The 15,664-nt window shown below is 43.1% G+C and overlaps 1 protein-coding gene across 1 annotated transcript in view; it reads right to left on the bottom strand.

Annotated features, from left to right (window-relative positions):
- Positions 1 to 5,858: 5,858 nt before the first annotated feature.
- Positions 5,859 to 15,664, bottom strand: part of LOC111951768 (disks large homolog 5-like) — a 118,152-nt gene continuing 108,346 nt past the window's right edge. The window contains exons 34-35 of the mRNA XM_070435000.1: positions 8,590 to 8,699; positions 5,859 to 8,454 (exon numbers count right to left, since the gene is read on the bottom strand). Coding sequence (XP_070291101.1) covers positions 8,351 to 8,454; positions 8,590 to 8,699 — 214 coding nt within the window. The 3' untranslated portion in view covers positions 5,859 to 8,350. The remainder of the gene's footprint in view (positions 8,455 to 8,589; positions 8,700 to 15,664) is intronic.

The raw sequence follows: 15,664 nt of genomic DNA on the forward strand, positions 1-15,664 counted from the left end.
AACTGGACCGAAATAGCCGGTCGGTGTCCATTCGCGAGAGGCATTTAAATCCGCAGTAATGACAAACGTTGAGCGCTTTTCATTTTGTGAGGTTTTCCGAGTTTTTCAGGACCAATGCCATGGCAAAGATGGTCTGTCTCATCTATCAGCCGTCGAGGCTGCCAATGATGTTTCAGATTATGATAGGCGCAGCGACATTGAAAAAGGGCTGTTTTCTTCAAACAGTTTCTGTCTGACCTCTCAAGTCGTCTTCCATCCAGGGATTCGGTCGATTAACAGCGGAAAATCGATTTCACTTTTCTAAACGCCAATTTAATCGATAGCCTCGATGGTTTTTGAATGGCAGAAGCTATTTCAAGTCCCCAAACTGTTGCCAAGATGCGAAAACACAAACGACATCATCTAGCGGCGTGTTCGCTTTCTGACATACAAGCGCTCGGGTGATGTCGCCTTCGCAATTGACTGTCCCCATTCCTTCCCCTTCATCCAGCCCAGGGTCGCGCAGTTCGGCCAGTTGATAGTGCCTGTCAGAGCCGCTCGCTCCACTGAATACTAGAGAGATTTACAGGTAGGAGGGGCGGTGCGTAGCTCAAAGATGGTCAGAAAGCAGTAATACCGCCAAGCGCTGATGTTTATACCAAGTGCCAGCCACTTGTCTCAGTCAGTTCCTATTGTGCTTTCAAGACCACTGAGAACTCGGGAAAAAACTAGATCAAGTCATGACGTCAGTGACGTCAGGTCGGAAAGTCGGAGATCTAGAAAGAGCCACTGAGTTTCCGACTTGGAATTCCGAGTTGGATGACCGTTCAGTCGCATCTTGTTTTTACCGCGTTCCCAGTGGTCTTGAACGCGGCATTAGGCAATACATTGCGCTCTTTCGGTGTAATGTATTCACGTGACACATGTCTCTGAGCTACATATGTGACTGTCATGTTCATTTGAACAGCAGCCCACAATAACTCGTACTGTGATGCAGCAGCAACTTCGGTTTGAAATGCCAAGGCTTCCATTTTAGGACAGTTATTAGATTGGCCACAGATGAGTTCATACATCACAGCAGTTGTCCCCATTTTAATTCTCAGAATTGAACCTGATGATAGGAGTTTCCCTTGCTAAACAGGCTTCTGTCACTATAATGATATTTTCAAATGTTCTGTTATCTGTACATTACATTGGCTTATTTTCATCTTCATTTGAAGGAGGCTCCTTCAATCATTCACCATAATATGTGTTTCCAGTGCCAAAGCCCTTATTCTGCCCCCAGTCAATTATCCTTTACATTCTGAAGACAATTAGACAGAGGATAAGACAGGAACAGGTGCCACCCACAGACAGATGCATCAGTGGCCTATAGAAAGACATGGTGTGTCTCAGGACAGGACGGTCACAGAGGGCGCATGAGGACCCACAGCTGGGAGTGGGACTTGGACTGGAACCAGTGACCTCACCCTTCCAGGGAAAGTACACTAGGCCTGCCATGTGCCATAAAGGTTCAGACCTCTTGACAGAGGTCACAGTGTGCTACACTGTCTCAACACCTCCCCTATTACCTATGTTCTTTGAGGTCAAAGCCTTGAATACTTTTCACCATATTCTATACTAACTACACGGTTGAACTGATCTCAGATCTGTGTTGATGATAGAGGCAGACTGGGACAAAAATCGGCCCAGGCATTTCTAACACACCGACCCATTTTTTTTCCTTGAGGCCCCCATTTTTTGCCAGATAAGGATCCTTTTTGCACGAAAAATCWAAATTTGACAGTCTCACGGGGTTAAAACTGGACCAGCCGATCTGGTGTATGCCAGAAATGCCAGATGCCTAGTCCGCTCCTGGTTGATGAGACCAAGGACACACAGATCAAAAATATTTAAATCAATCAACAGTTTCAGGGAGACGTGTAGCCGCAGGTCGTGGGCGACCCTATGCTGCCCCACTTCTTGTGTATTGTTTTCACTTTGAACGAAAACAAGGGGGTTGACCCCTGAGCCGCCTTGGGCTGTCTTTCTGGGCAGCTGCAACCTGGCCTCAGAGCATTTCAAATGATTCTGTATGTAAATTCGTGACACTCCATTTAGTATGATCTGTTGCGTTTCGTATGGTATTTATTAATTTGTGGATGTCCATCATCCATTTCGTATGATATGTTACGAATTACAATTTGTAGGATATGTTACCAATTGCAATTCGTACAATATATTAAGAATTTGCAAAACGTACAATATGTTACTAATTGCAATTTGTACAATATATTAATTAACAATTTGTTGTTGCTAACATTAAATGAGGTGGCTAGCGCTAATGTTACCTAGCTGGCTAACATTAGCTAGGGGTTAGGGTTAAGGTTATGAGTTAGATTAAAGGGTTTTCGAATGGCTGAAGATATTTCAAGTTGCCACAATGCGAAAACACAAATGGCATAATCTAGCAGCGTAGGGTTGAGGTTAGGAGTTAGGTTAAAAGGTTAAGGTTAAGATTAGGGTTAGGGTTAGCTGAAAGGGGTAGGGGAAGGATTAGCTAACATGCTAAGTAGTTGCAAAGTAGCTAAAAGTAGTAAGTAGTTGCAAAGATGCTAATTAGCTAAAATGCTAAAGTTGTTCGTGAAGCGAATCAACCGTGCAACCTTTGGGTTACTAGACGTTCGCATTATACATCCACCCCGACCAACCACCCTCCTTTTGTTTATGCCTTAGGTAACCTTCTGTCTTATGTAACCATACCAATCCTAACACATCACACTAATTTGAGTGTGTCCCGGATTTACATTTACTTTGTTACATCTAGTTTATGAGACCAGACTGCTGGGCAAGGTGCGTCTTTGTGTTAAATCCTGCCTACTTGAATGCCCCTGCTGCCATGGCCTGGTCATCACTAGTTACCACAGCCACAGTCATAAACCCTGCATTTCTAGCATTTCTCTTCTTAAAATCAGATTTAATGTTGCGTTCACGTGCTTGTCGGAACTAGGAAACTCAGAAATGTCCAACTTCCCAACTGGTACAACGCGGCACGTGTTTCGGAAAGTATTCCGACCCCTTGACTTTTCCCACATTTTGTTACATTGCAGCCTTATTCTAAATGGAATAAATATTTTTGGGACAGAAATCGACACACAAAACCCCATAATGACAAAGAAAAAACAGGTTTTTAGAAATGTTTGCAAATTTATAAAAAATAAAAAAGAGAAATACCTTATTTATATAAGTATTCAGACGCTTTGCTATGAGACTCGAAATTGAGCTCAGGTGCATCCTGTTTCCATTGATCATCCTTGAGATGTTTCTACAACTTGATTGTGGTACCTGTGGTAAATTCAATTGATTGGACAGGATTTGGAAAGGCACACACCTGTCTATATAAGGTCCCACAGTTGACAGTGCATGTCAGAGCAAAAACCAAGCCATGAGGTCGAAGGAATTGTCCGTAAAGCTCMGAGAATTTTGTCGAGGCACAGATCTGGGGAAGAGCACTAAAACATTTCTGCAGCATTGAAGATCCACAAGAACACAGTGGCCTCCATCATTCTTAAATGGAAGAAGTTTGGAACTACCAAGACTCTTCCTAGAGCTGGGCGCCTGGCCAAACGGAGCAATCGGGGTAGAAAGGCCTTGGTCAGGGAGGTGACCAAGAACCCAATGGTCACTCTGACAGAGCTCTAGAGTTACTCTGAAGATGGGAGAATCTTCCAAAAGGACAACTATCTCTGCAGCAATCTACCAATCAGGCCTTTATGGTAGAGTGGCCAGGTAGAAGCCAGTCCTCAGTAAAAGGCACATGACAGCCCGCTTGGAGTTTGACAAAAGGCACCTAAACTCTCAGACCATGAGAAATACGATTCTCTGGTCTGATGAAACCAAGATTGGTGGTTCCAAACATCTCAAGCATGATCAATGGAAACAGGACGCACCTGAGCTCAATTTCGAGTCTCCTACTAGCAAAGGGTCTGAATACTTATGTAAATAAGGTATTTCTGATTTTATTTTTAATACATTTCCTAAACTTTCAAAACCTGTTTTCACTTTGTCGTTATGGGGTACTGTGTGTAGATAAAAAAWAAAAAWAAACATTTTAGAATAAGGCTGTTAACAAAATGTGGAAAAAGTCAAGGGGTCTGAATACTTTCTGAATGCACCGTATGTAGAGGACACAGTTGTGACTTATTTAGTGGTAATTGTCTTTTTACGTGGATTTTTACATAGGTGAGGCTTGACTAATGCAGGGTTGAGATGGTTCCATAGGCTTGTGTCTGCTCGATGCATTTGTTTATTTTTCCAATAAATATGCAGGAATACTTTTTGCAGGATTTCACACAAAATAGTGTGCCATCCCGTAGAGGAAGGATGATGAGGTTTTACTAATAAAGGGTTGAGAGTTGAGGAGGTGTGACGCTTGGCTAGGGGAGGGTTGAGCTCTGAGGAAGAATGACACAGTTCATAATATGTATTCCGTACATGTATTTTACAAACTGGTCTCCATTTGGGTACCAAGCTTTCCATGACAACAAAAACAGTGTTCCTATTCTTTGGAATATGGTGGGAAACTTCCTCCAGCTAATACATCAGCCTATCTGATTGCGTACATAATTGTGAATAATATTATATTTTTTCAAATCTTTGATAGGGAGTGAAAGAGTGCACATAGGATAGGGTATGATGGGTAGGTGGGTCATGGGGCAATCTCTCGCCCCAATGAGAAGGCCAGGGAGCTGGAGGCCAGTTATGTCCTTGAACAACATGGGAAGAAGAACATGTGACCTTAGTTACAGCTTTGAGGAAGTGACCTTGAGCATTGGAAGCCCAATCCACCATTCAGATCTGGTGTAGCTAGAGGCTGCCAAACTTGATGGAATGGGGAATCACACAGCACAAAGTGCATTTCTGGTACTGGACTGTATAGAAATGTTGTCTAAGTTTCTTGGATTTACTGACAGTGAAGATACTGTAGTTTATCAGTAATGAGAATATTGTAATTTAATAATTTCCCCAAATGGAATATAATCATGCGAATACAATTTTTTTTGGGGGGGGGGACATTTAGCTATTTTCATTGTTAAATCCATTATAATGATCAGTGTAGGACCATTTGATGACACTGGTGGCAAGACCGTTGGCCAGAACAAAGTCATTCAGTAAAAGAAAATGACCCTGTTCTCTAACATTCAGTCTTTCTTCCCATCCTGTACACTGATGGGAGAGGAGTCAGAGGACTGGACAGGTGAAAGTCCTGTCTCTGTGATGTCAGCCAAGAGTGGAAAACCTGGTTGATTGTTGCTCTACTAGTACATCTTGGTTAGGGATGTCGGTTTGAATGCAGAGGAATGTGTCGCGAGCTTTGTCTTTTCTGAGGAGAGGCCGTATCTCTCTACAGTGATCCAGAGAGATACGGCTGCCTTCTCATTCTCTGCACAGAAAAATTGATGGATGTTGGTTTTATCTGCCACGTCATTTACTCTGCTGCTTTCAGCTAAATTAGAATTTTTAAATTATAGTGCATCTCTGAAGGGCGGCAGATTTTAGGGGCATCATATTTCGGGAATGCGAAACACTGCATTTTCCTGCTTTATATCAAAATMAAAATAAACCTCTGTGCAGTGTGTCTTACATGTATTTGCTGGGGATCTGTCCTCTATGGATCTGCTGTGCGTTCTCATCCAGCTGCCAGACCATCAGGGGCCAAAGCTGCCCTTTAGGTAACTGTGTGTGGTGTCTGGTTGGGTACCTTTTCAATGCAAAATGAACAATAACTACTGTATTCTATTTCCAAAGGGGATGATTGAACAGTATTCAGTGGTCAGCTAGGTCGCTGATATTCTCGCCAAGTGTAAGTCCCCAGTAATGAGTCTGACACAGAAGCCATGTCATTGCGATAGAGAAAAGGACTTTTATTCTAATGTTAATGTCTCAACATTTGATACATATCACATTATTTTTCAAAGAAAATAAAAATAAAACCGCAGAACAGTACCTGGCAGCTTGTCATTCTTCTTAGAAATACAACCATTTCACATGGCATCCCTCATTTTAAACCATCTCTACCTACTACAAAAAAGRTACATTACAATTGTACTTAATATACCTATCATACAGCCCAATAGTCAAACTTCAGATCTGATTTTCCTTTGAAAAACTGTGCATTAAGTCCCTTTTTCAGCGAGAATGCAAATATGGAGGAGCATTCTGTCTGTTGTTTTCTAATCAAGATTTTTAAAGAATAAAAAGGCCATCAATGAAATGTATGGAACTAATGTGATACATTTAAAATGTGAATCAGTTAGTAAAAATTATATAGTACCTATTTATTTATAACATCTACTGGGAAACCTAGGAACTATTTGTTAAGGTCCACAGAATAACAAGTGCAAAACAGAAATAAAAAAGACCAAACTGACGTACTGGATTTTGGCACATTAGGATGCAGGAGAATGTGTTTGTGCCGCTTAGATACAAATAAAAAATACATTAAATAACAATGGAAAAAAATGTATCACTAACATTTAAATGGTTTTATTAAGGAATAAGAAAAAATATATATATTTGCTCCATGGTGTCATTCTGGTTTGTGAGTACATTTAAAAAAGGTGACAACCAAAGACAAAAACAGTAAAACATGCAAATACCTGCTAAGACATGACTACTGAACTTCCACAGGCCTGAGAACTAGTTGAAATACATGTACTATAGAATAATTAATCTGCATACTGTTACAGTCCATAGGCCCCCGTGAGGCATGTACACTCACACACACAAACATATTATATATATATATTCTCTATATTGTCTTTAAATATGTGACAGATAGATATGTGATGGAGACACAGTGGTCTGTCTAGCCCTGGAGTGTATTCTGAGGTGGTCGCCGTCTGGCATACCCTCACAACCTTGCCATTGTCATACGCTCTGTACTGTTTCATTCCAAAACAAGCTCTGGGGGGGCCCCAGGATCGAGTTTGGGAAACCCTGCTCTATAGTGTTTGTTTGCAGAACTATAGTGTTAACTTGGGTTGCAAAATTCCGTGAACTTTCAATAAAATCCCTGGTTTACCGTAAATCCTGATTGGCGGATTCCCTGCTTATTCACCTCACAATTCCGGGAATCCTCCGAATGGGATTTAWGAAACTACAGGGAATTTTGCAACCCTAGTGTTAACTTCATGGTGTTTGCAGATCTGAAGGTAACAGATGGGTGTGAACAGCATGATGATGGCTCTAGCTAGCCTTCCAATGGGCAGTGGGGAGGTCCTATCACCATATTGCTTCTACTTATCCTGTTCCATCAGATCGGAATGGGGGCCTGTCTCCTACGGAAGGCACTTCCGATAAGCCCGTAAACTGTCCACTCACGTGCAGTGACCATAGAAACACAACGAGTAGACCAGACACCATTCGCTACTGCCATGTGTGATTTTCATGGCTTTTGCTTTGCTATAGACACACCATTTAATTTATTGACACAGTTACACACGTGATGCACACTGAAGTTTGGTCTGATTGAAAGCTGTAAAATATTGTTTGATTTGACCCATTCAAAATCGCTTTTGGATAAAACATTTTTGACAGAAGACCAATAAGACATATYGCTTGGAGAGGTTTATCTGTTCTACAGGTAACGTTTCTATGGCGTCAACTTCATACCAATATCAAAGACCATGTTTCAATCCAACCAACAAAGTCATTACAATTCATCAATAATATTACTCTCGCTCGCTCGTACACACACACACACACACACGATTCATACGCACACAGTTATTATTATTCCACATTATTAGTTGTCATTCATTGAACGGGGTGTGTAAAACAGGGTGATGTCATTTGATACACAGGTTTGATTTAAGGGCTGATTCTGGGTCAGGGGGGTCTAACACATTCCAGCAGAACATTTAACAACAATACTCACTCATTTCTTAACTGTAAAAGGCTGCTTACAATGCAGGTTTACAGAAACACCACCTTAAAACCCTTAGGGAAGACCAAATGAAGAGTAACACCACCTGTCAGTTCTACCAACCTGCTACAGATTACAGAGAAGAAAAGGCTCTGGTTAAAAAGGTACAAATCAACACCCTGAAAACAATAACAAAAATATCTAGCTTACATGTGTAGTAGCTTACTGTAGTGTACCTATTGGTATAGTGTGGAAGGTTTTGTAGTGTTTGTTGTGAGTGGAGAGGCGCAGTGCAACAGGGTGCAGTGGTGGCCTCCACCCTCTAGGGGAGAAGGGTGCAGTGGTGGCCTCCACCCTCTAGGGGAGAAGGGTGCAGTGGTGGCCTCCACCCTCTAGGGGAGAAGGGTGCAGTGGTGGCCTCCACCCTCTAGGGGCAGCCAAGGGTGCAGTGGTGGCCTCCACCCTCTAGGGGCAGCCAAGGGGAGTCCACAGGACCTTACTCTGTTCCTGGTCAACTATAGTTATGATCTGAGTGCAAATGTAGGGCAGAGTGCCGCCCTGGACAATACCTGGAAAGATACAGGAAGGGAAGGGTTATCTAGGTTAGAAAATGACACACGAAGCCACATACACATATGCATCCACCCACCCCCACACACAGCCAAAGGGAAACAGAGACAGTGCAACATGCATTGAATACCAACCTGTAAAGAATGTGCTATACTCCTGTTCTATCTTCTGTGCTACATCAAACTGCTCCTTGGAATGTTTTTGGGAGACCTTGTCCTGCAGGTACACTGGATCCTTCTGTTCCCTGAGGAGAGGAAACCAGCACAGAGTATTAACACAGCCTCACTACCAACACAGACAAACCAATATAGAGTATTAACACACAGCCTCACTACCAACACAGACAAACCAGCGCAGAGTATTAACACACAGCCTCACTACCAACACAGACAAACCAGCGCAGAGTAATAACACACAGCCTCACTATCAACACAGACAAACCAACAAAGAGTAATAACACACAGCCTCACTATCAACACAGACAAACCAACAAAGAGTATTAACACCCAGCCTCACTACTAACAAAGAGTAATAACACACAGCCTCACTACCAACAAAGAGTAATAACACACAGCCTCACTACCAACACAGACAAACCAGTGCAGAGTATTAACACCCAGCCTCACTACTAACACAGACAAACCAATAAAGAGTATTAACACCCAGCCTCACTACTAACACATAAAGGTAAACTGCCAAAATAAAGGAACCGCCAACATTGTGTCTTAATAGGGTTTTGGGCCATGATGAGCCGCCAGAACAGCTTCAACGCACCTTGGCATAAATTCTAGAGATTGCTGTCCGCGGTTCTGAAACATCAGTGCTCTGTTGAATTGGCGCCTTTAACATTTTAGAAATTTAGCAGACGCTCTTATCCTTTTCCTAGACCATGTTGCATTWTAGCAAAGTTAACCAGCATATTGGTGTTGAGAACAATGCGGCGGAGGCAGCAGCAGAATGAGGAGATGAGAACACAGCCCTTGCCTTAAATTGTCTAAGAAAAGTGGGAAAACCAACTTAAATTAGGTATATAATCAATAGCCTAATTGTTTAAAAAAAATWTTTAACCTTTATTTAACCAGGTAGGCCAGTTGAGAACAAGTTCTCATTTATAACTGCAACCTGGCCAAGATAAAGCAAAGCAGTGCGACACAAACAACAACAAAGAGTTACACATGGAATAAACAAACGTACAGTCAATAACAGAAAAGTCTATATACAGTGTGTGCAAATTAGGTAAGATTAGGGAGGTAAGGCAATAAATAGGCCATAGTGGCAAAATAATTACAATTTAGCAATTAAACACTGGAGTGATAGATGTGCAGAAGATGAATGTGCAGAAGATGAATGTGCAAGTAGAGATACTGGGGTGTAAAAAAGCAAAAAAAACAAAATCAATATGGGGACGAGGTAGTTGTATGAGCTATTTACAGATGGGCTATGTACAGGTGCAATGATTTGTAAGCTGCTCTGACAACTGATGCTAGTGAGAGAGATATGAGTCTCCAGCTTCAGTGATTTTTGCAATTCGTTCCAGTCATTGGCAGCAGAGAACTGGAAGGAAAGGCGGCCAAAGGAGGAATTGGCTGTGGGGATGACCAGTGAAATATTCCTGCTGGAGCGCATGCTACGGGTGGGTGCTGCTATGGTAACCAGTGAGCTGAGATAAGGCGGGGCTTTACCTAGCAAATACTTATAGATGACCTGGAGCCAGTGGGTTTGGCGACGAATATGAAGCGAGGGCCAGCCAACGAGAGCATACAGGTCACAGTGGTGGGTGGTATATGGGGCTTTGGTGACAAAACGGATGGCACTGTGATAGACTGCATTGCCCAATTTGCCTCAGTAGAGTGTTGGAGGCTATTTTGTAAATGACATCGCCAAAGTCAAGGATCGGTAGGATAGTCAGTTTTACGAGGGTATGTTTGGCAGCATGAGTGAAGGATGCTTTGTTGCGAAATTGGAGGATGCCGATTCTAGATTTAATTTTGGATTGGAGATGCTTAATGTGAGTCTGGAAGGAGAGTTTACAGTTAACCAGACACCTAGGTATTTGTAGTTGTCCACATATTCTAAGTCAGAACCGTCCAGAGTAGTGATGCTAGACGGCAGGCAAGTGCGGGCAGCGATCGGTTGAAGAGCATGCATTTAGTTTTACATTTAGTTTGCATTTAAGAGCAGTTGGAGGCCACGGAAGGAGATTTGTATGCATGAAACTCACCTGGAGGTTAGTTAACACAGTGTCCAAAGAAGGGCCAGAGGTATACAGAATGGTGTCTTCCGCGTAAAAGGTGGATCAGAGAATCACCAGCAGCAAGAGCGACATAACTGATGTATACAGAGAAGAGAGTCGGCCCGAGAATTGAACCCTGTTGCAYCCCCATAGAGACTGCCAGAGGTCCGAACAACAGGCCCTCCGATTTGACACACTGAACTCTATCAGAGAAGTAGTTGGTGAACCAGGCGAGGCAGTCATTTGTGCCCGGCTTTATCAATCATCCACAGATATCTATAAAAATAAGACAGATCCTGCTTCTGTTGCCTGTGATTGTTTAACAGCCTACTGATTTCGTGATCACCAAGCCTCAGGCAACCACACATGTTGGAAAAACAATTTCACAAATTCAGCTGTTTTTAATCTTTGCTGTAATAAAGACTATATACTTTTTGTTAGAACTGCATCTCTTCTATTTATCATTTATTGTGTTGTTTACACTTTAAAATGAAATTGTCAGAAATTCATCATATTGTCTATAACTCTCCTTTTTCTTGATCTCCTTATTGTTACCATCATTATAATAAGTAATTATCAATATCATTAGTAGGGTTAGTATAGCAGCCTTGTATAACCACCATTGAGCTGTAGGCCTAAAAGCACATCCTGTTTAGTCTTAATACTTGAGTGGACCTAAATCATTAATTTGTTCGTGTCATCACACAGTAGAAATCGAATTGTATTTGTCACACTCGCCGAAAACAACAGGTGTAGACCTTTACAGTGAAATACTTACTTACAAGCGCTTAACCAACAATGCAGTTAAGAAAAATAAGTTAAAGTATTTACTAAAATGAACGGAATAATAATAAAAAAAATGTTTTATTAAAAATAAATAATTAAGGAGCAACAATAAAATAACAGTAGCGAGGATATATACAAGGGGTACCGGTACAGAGTCAATGTGCGGGGGCAACGGTTAGTCAAGGTAATTTAGGTAATATGTAGAGGTAAAGTGACTATGCATGGATAATAAACAGAGTAGCAGCATGGAAGCCAACGGGGGTGGCCACCGCAGTACATGTTGTATTGGCGCGCAGCATGGAACCCTTGTATATAGCTGCAGGACGGGGGATACCTGCGTGCACTTCCAAATAAGATTTGCACTCATGAGGGGAAATTAGTGGGCTATATTGAAGCAACAGAGTTTCAATGAGACATCAGTCGGAAAGTTAAGCTTGGGTCACAATGGGTCTTCCAAATGGACAATGACCCCAAGCATACTTCCAAAGTTTGTGGATAAAATGGCTTACGCGCATTAATTAAAGTAAGTCTAAAGTTATTGGCGCGCACACAATTGGAGCGTTATGTACCTCAACAAGCCCTGACGGTACCTCAATCCACTGTCTCCTAGAGATGAACATATCTTTGGGTGGCGAAAAGTGCAAATCAAATCCCAGAACAAGCAAAGGCCTTAATGAAGTATCGCTGGAGGAAACGGGTAGCAAAATATCTATATCCATACAAGTAACCGAGTCTATATTCGACATAACTGAAAGGCCACTCAGGCAAGGGCAGAAAGCACTGCTCCAAACCACCATAAAAAGCCAGAACCTACGGTTTTGACTGCAACATGGGGACGAAGACGCTACTTTTTTCGGAGGAATTAGTCACTGCCAATCCTGGAAGAACACAAAAAAATTTAGGAACCTGTTTTGGCTGGTACCCCATAATTGACCATCGTTTGTGGGTGTGCGCAGAAAAAGGAGTGAGCTTGCTCAAGCTGAAGAAAACACCACCCAACCGTGCACGCTGGTACTATAGGCGGGGTGCGCACGCACTCACATTAGATGTTCTGTGTAGGGCGCGCTTTGCTGCAGGAGGCGACTCGTGTGACGTGCCACTTACACAAATAGATGCATCATGAGGGGGAAATTATGTGGAATAGTTGGAAGCAAATCTCACACAGTATCAATCTAAGTCAATAGAGCTCTACAGCTTGTTATCAGGAATGAGCCTCCCAAAATGGCACTGAGAGAGTCACCCAGCGCTCACTTCCAAGGTGTTGAGAGAAAATGGCTCCCTGAGTGATAACAATGATCGACTTATCTGCAACATGGCTCACTCACGGGAAGTCCTCGCTACACCATCCATAAAGTAATTGTGTAGCCACATACCTGTTAATATAGGCTCCAATTGACTCTTAACCGGTACCCCTGTATATTGGCTTCCACATTGACCTGATACAGTTATACATCCCTGTATAGCGCTCCACATTGACCTGTACCAGTAACGCCTACCACACAACTTTCTTAGCCCAATAAAAGTTTATCTCACTTCACCATATAGCGCATGAGTAAGGATCCATAAAGCTAGATGATCAACCGCCATTGTTTATAGTAAAGAAAATAAGAGCAGGCCTCATGTATATAGTGCCATTCTGCCGGCATACAGCCAATTGGGAGACGTGTGCAATCGGTAAAATTCTCGGCTCACAGAAAATGGCTGAACAGAATTAAACAGAACACTTGCGAACTGGTTTCAACCTTCACAATACACTTTGTCCTCAACTTGTGTTTTACTTCAATGAACAACCGGGTTCCATTGGCTCAGCCTTCAAGAGGCTAGGCTCACCGAGTAGCCTCTATTCAGGAGTTTAGGCTATAGATAGCTGATCGCTGGACAATTGGCATCGCTAACTACCAGTTGTCGGCGATTTCATCATTTTCACGGCTAACGGAAACCCCTGTGTGTAGTGTGTCTTCCTTGACTGGATGTTACACGGTACCGGAGGTTATCCCCCCACACCACACACCCTTGCCTAATCCCAAACAGCTGGAGATGCTCTTCCACTTTTTCCCTCCAAACTTTTATGTACTGTCATTTGGTGTAGCCACATCTTCTGTGATGTGGTTATATCACTGGGTCCTACTGTTAGCAAGCAGCTAGCCTGTGTGGCCAGAATCCGTGTTAGTTATATCAGACTACACCAAGGAATCTCCAGACCTGTTGGTACCTGGAGAGCTACTGTCTGTAGGTTTTCACTCCAACCCTAATCTATCACATTGGGATTAGCTCCACATGAATCTGTACTGGTACACTGATCTAAAAATTAGCTGGTTAATATGCTGAATCAGGTTAGTTTACAACTGGGGTGGTAGTGAAAAACTACAGGAGAGGGTAGCTCTCAGAAACAGGGTTGGAGTGTTAAACTACAGGAGAGGGTAACTTCCAGGAACAGGGTTGGAGTGTAAACCTACAGGAGAGGTGGCATCTCCAGGAACAGGGTTGGAGTGTGAACCTACAGGAGAGGGTAACACTCTAGGAACAGGGTTGGAGTGTGAACCTACAGGAGAGGGTAACACTCAGGAACAGGGTTGGAGTGTGAAACCTACAGGAGAGGGTAACACTCTAGGAACAGGGTTGGAGTGTAAACCTACAGGAGAGGGTAACACTCTAGGAACAGGGTTGGAGTGAATAACTACAGGAGAGGGTACACTCCAGGAACTTGAATGGATTGAGTAGTGTAGACTCACAGGACAGAAGGCGTTCTAAGTAACTCTAGGAGCCACAGGGTTGGAGTGTGAACCTACAGAGAGGGTAACACTCTAGGAACAGGGTTAGAGTGTAAACCTACAGGAGAGGGTAACACTCCAGGAACAGGGTTGGAGTGTGAACCTACAGGAGAGCTTGTACGACATCCAGAACAGGGTCTTGTGTAGTGTAGAACGCTACATGTCACAGCGGGTACCTACATTTCTAAGATCGGCTGTTACGAACAGGGCCTTGGAGTGTCCAACCGTCTTACGAGGAGAGGGTTAACGTTACTCCCTAGTGACCAGCCCGGGTTATGGAGTAGTATAAACCCTCTACACACAGGTTTGACTCCTGGTATACAGGAGTAATACTCTCCCAGTCACCTAGGTAGGGTGCTTGGAGTGATCCACAACCACTATACAGGAGAGGGTAACGACCCTGGTTATATAGCCACCACATTGGACTCTGTACCGGTACCTCTGACCAGGAAACCCAGCGGTTTGGTTGATTGTGCTCCGTAAACGCGACAAGGGTAGTGGCTACGCTCTGCTGGCTGTATGTTTTTACACCCTGTATAGTTAGGCCTTCACAGCAGATTGAAACTAACACCTCCTAACCGCTGATTTAATACTCGTCATGGGAGGAGGTTTGATCCGAGAGCCCTGGCTCTATCCTATGTTATTGGATGACGAGTCTATCCTACCATTGTTCTTCTTCCAAGCTTTGTATAGCAGAGACAGACTGCTCTCTAGTAGCTGTAGTTAGACTCCGGATTACACTCTTCGTAATTCCGGGCTGTGTGGCATTATAGCCACTTAATTTTGCCACATTCTTCACATAGATTTACACATGCTCCAATACATCCACTGGGTCTTTTCGGCTTCCTACCAGAATCGGTCGTGAGGTTAGCCGCTTCTATCCTCCTACTTATCTCAGTACTTCGATTATACCCTTACATAGTTTCTCTGAGGGCAGCTTCACATCTTGGTTCTGCTCCCTAGTGACTGTATGTACACTACGATGGCTAATCCGTTACTGTGATCACTAGGAGTGGTATTCTCAGATTATTCTATTATCTTTCCCACTGAAGTTCTAGCGAATATTAGCATCGTAACACAAAAGTATTTTGTCAATTCTTGACTTCGTCAGACAAAACCTCTTTCCCAGTTAAGTTCTGGTCAACTTAGGTCCCTAAATGTCAGACACTCCAGCCAACCCGCCTAGTACAAAGACTGTATTCTCCTGTATTATATGTAGGCCTTCACCACAACTGGCAAGCGGTACATATGGACAGTACTGGACCCAAGGGGTAATCCCTACGGTCTAAGAGGCTATCTAAACAGCTTCTACCACCACCAACTGCCATAGTCACACAGAGTCCTGAGCAGCTTAATCAAGATGCTCACCCCAGATCTCATTATTTGGCGATTGACCTCCCACCCCCCCCACCCCCACTG

This window comes from Salvelinus sp. IW2-2015, linkage group LG25, assembly GCF_002910315.2.
Source record: "Salvelinus sp. IW2-2015 linkage group LG25, ASM291031v2, whole genome shotgun sequence".
Classification (NCBI taxonomy): Eukaryota; Metazoa; Chordata; class Actinopteri; order Salmoniformes; family Salmonidae; genus Salvelinus; species Salvelinus sp. IW2-2015.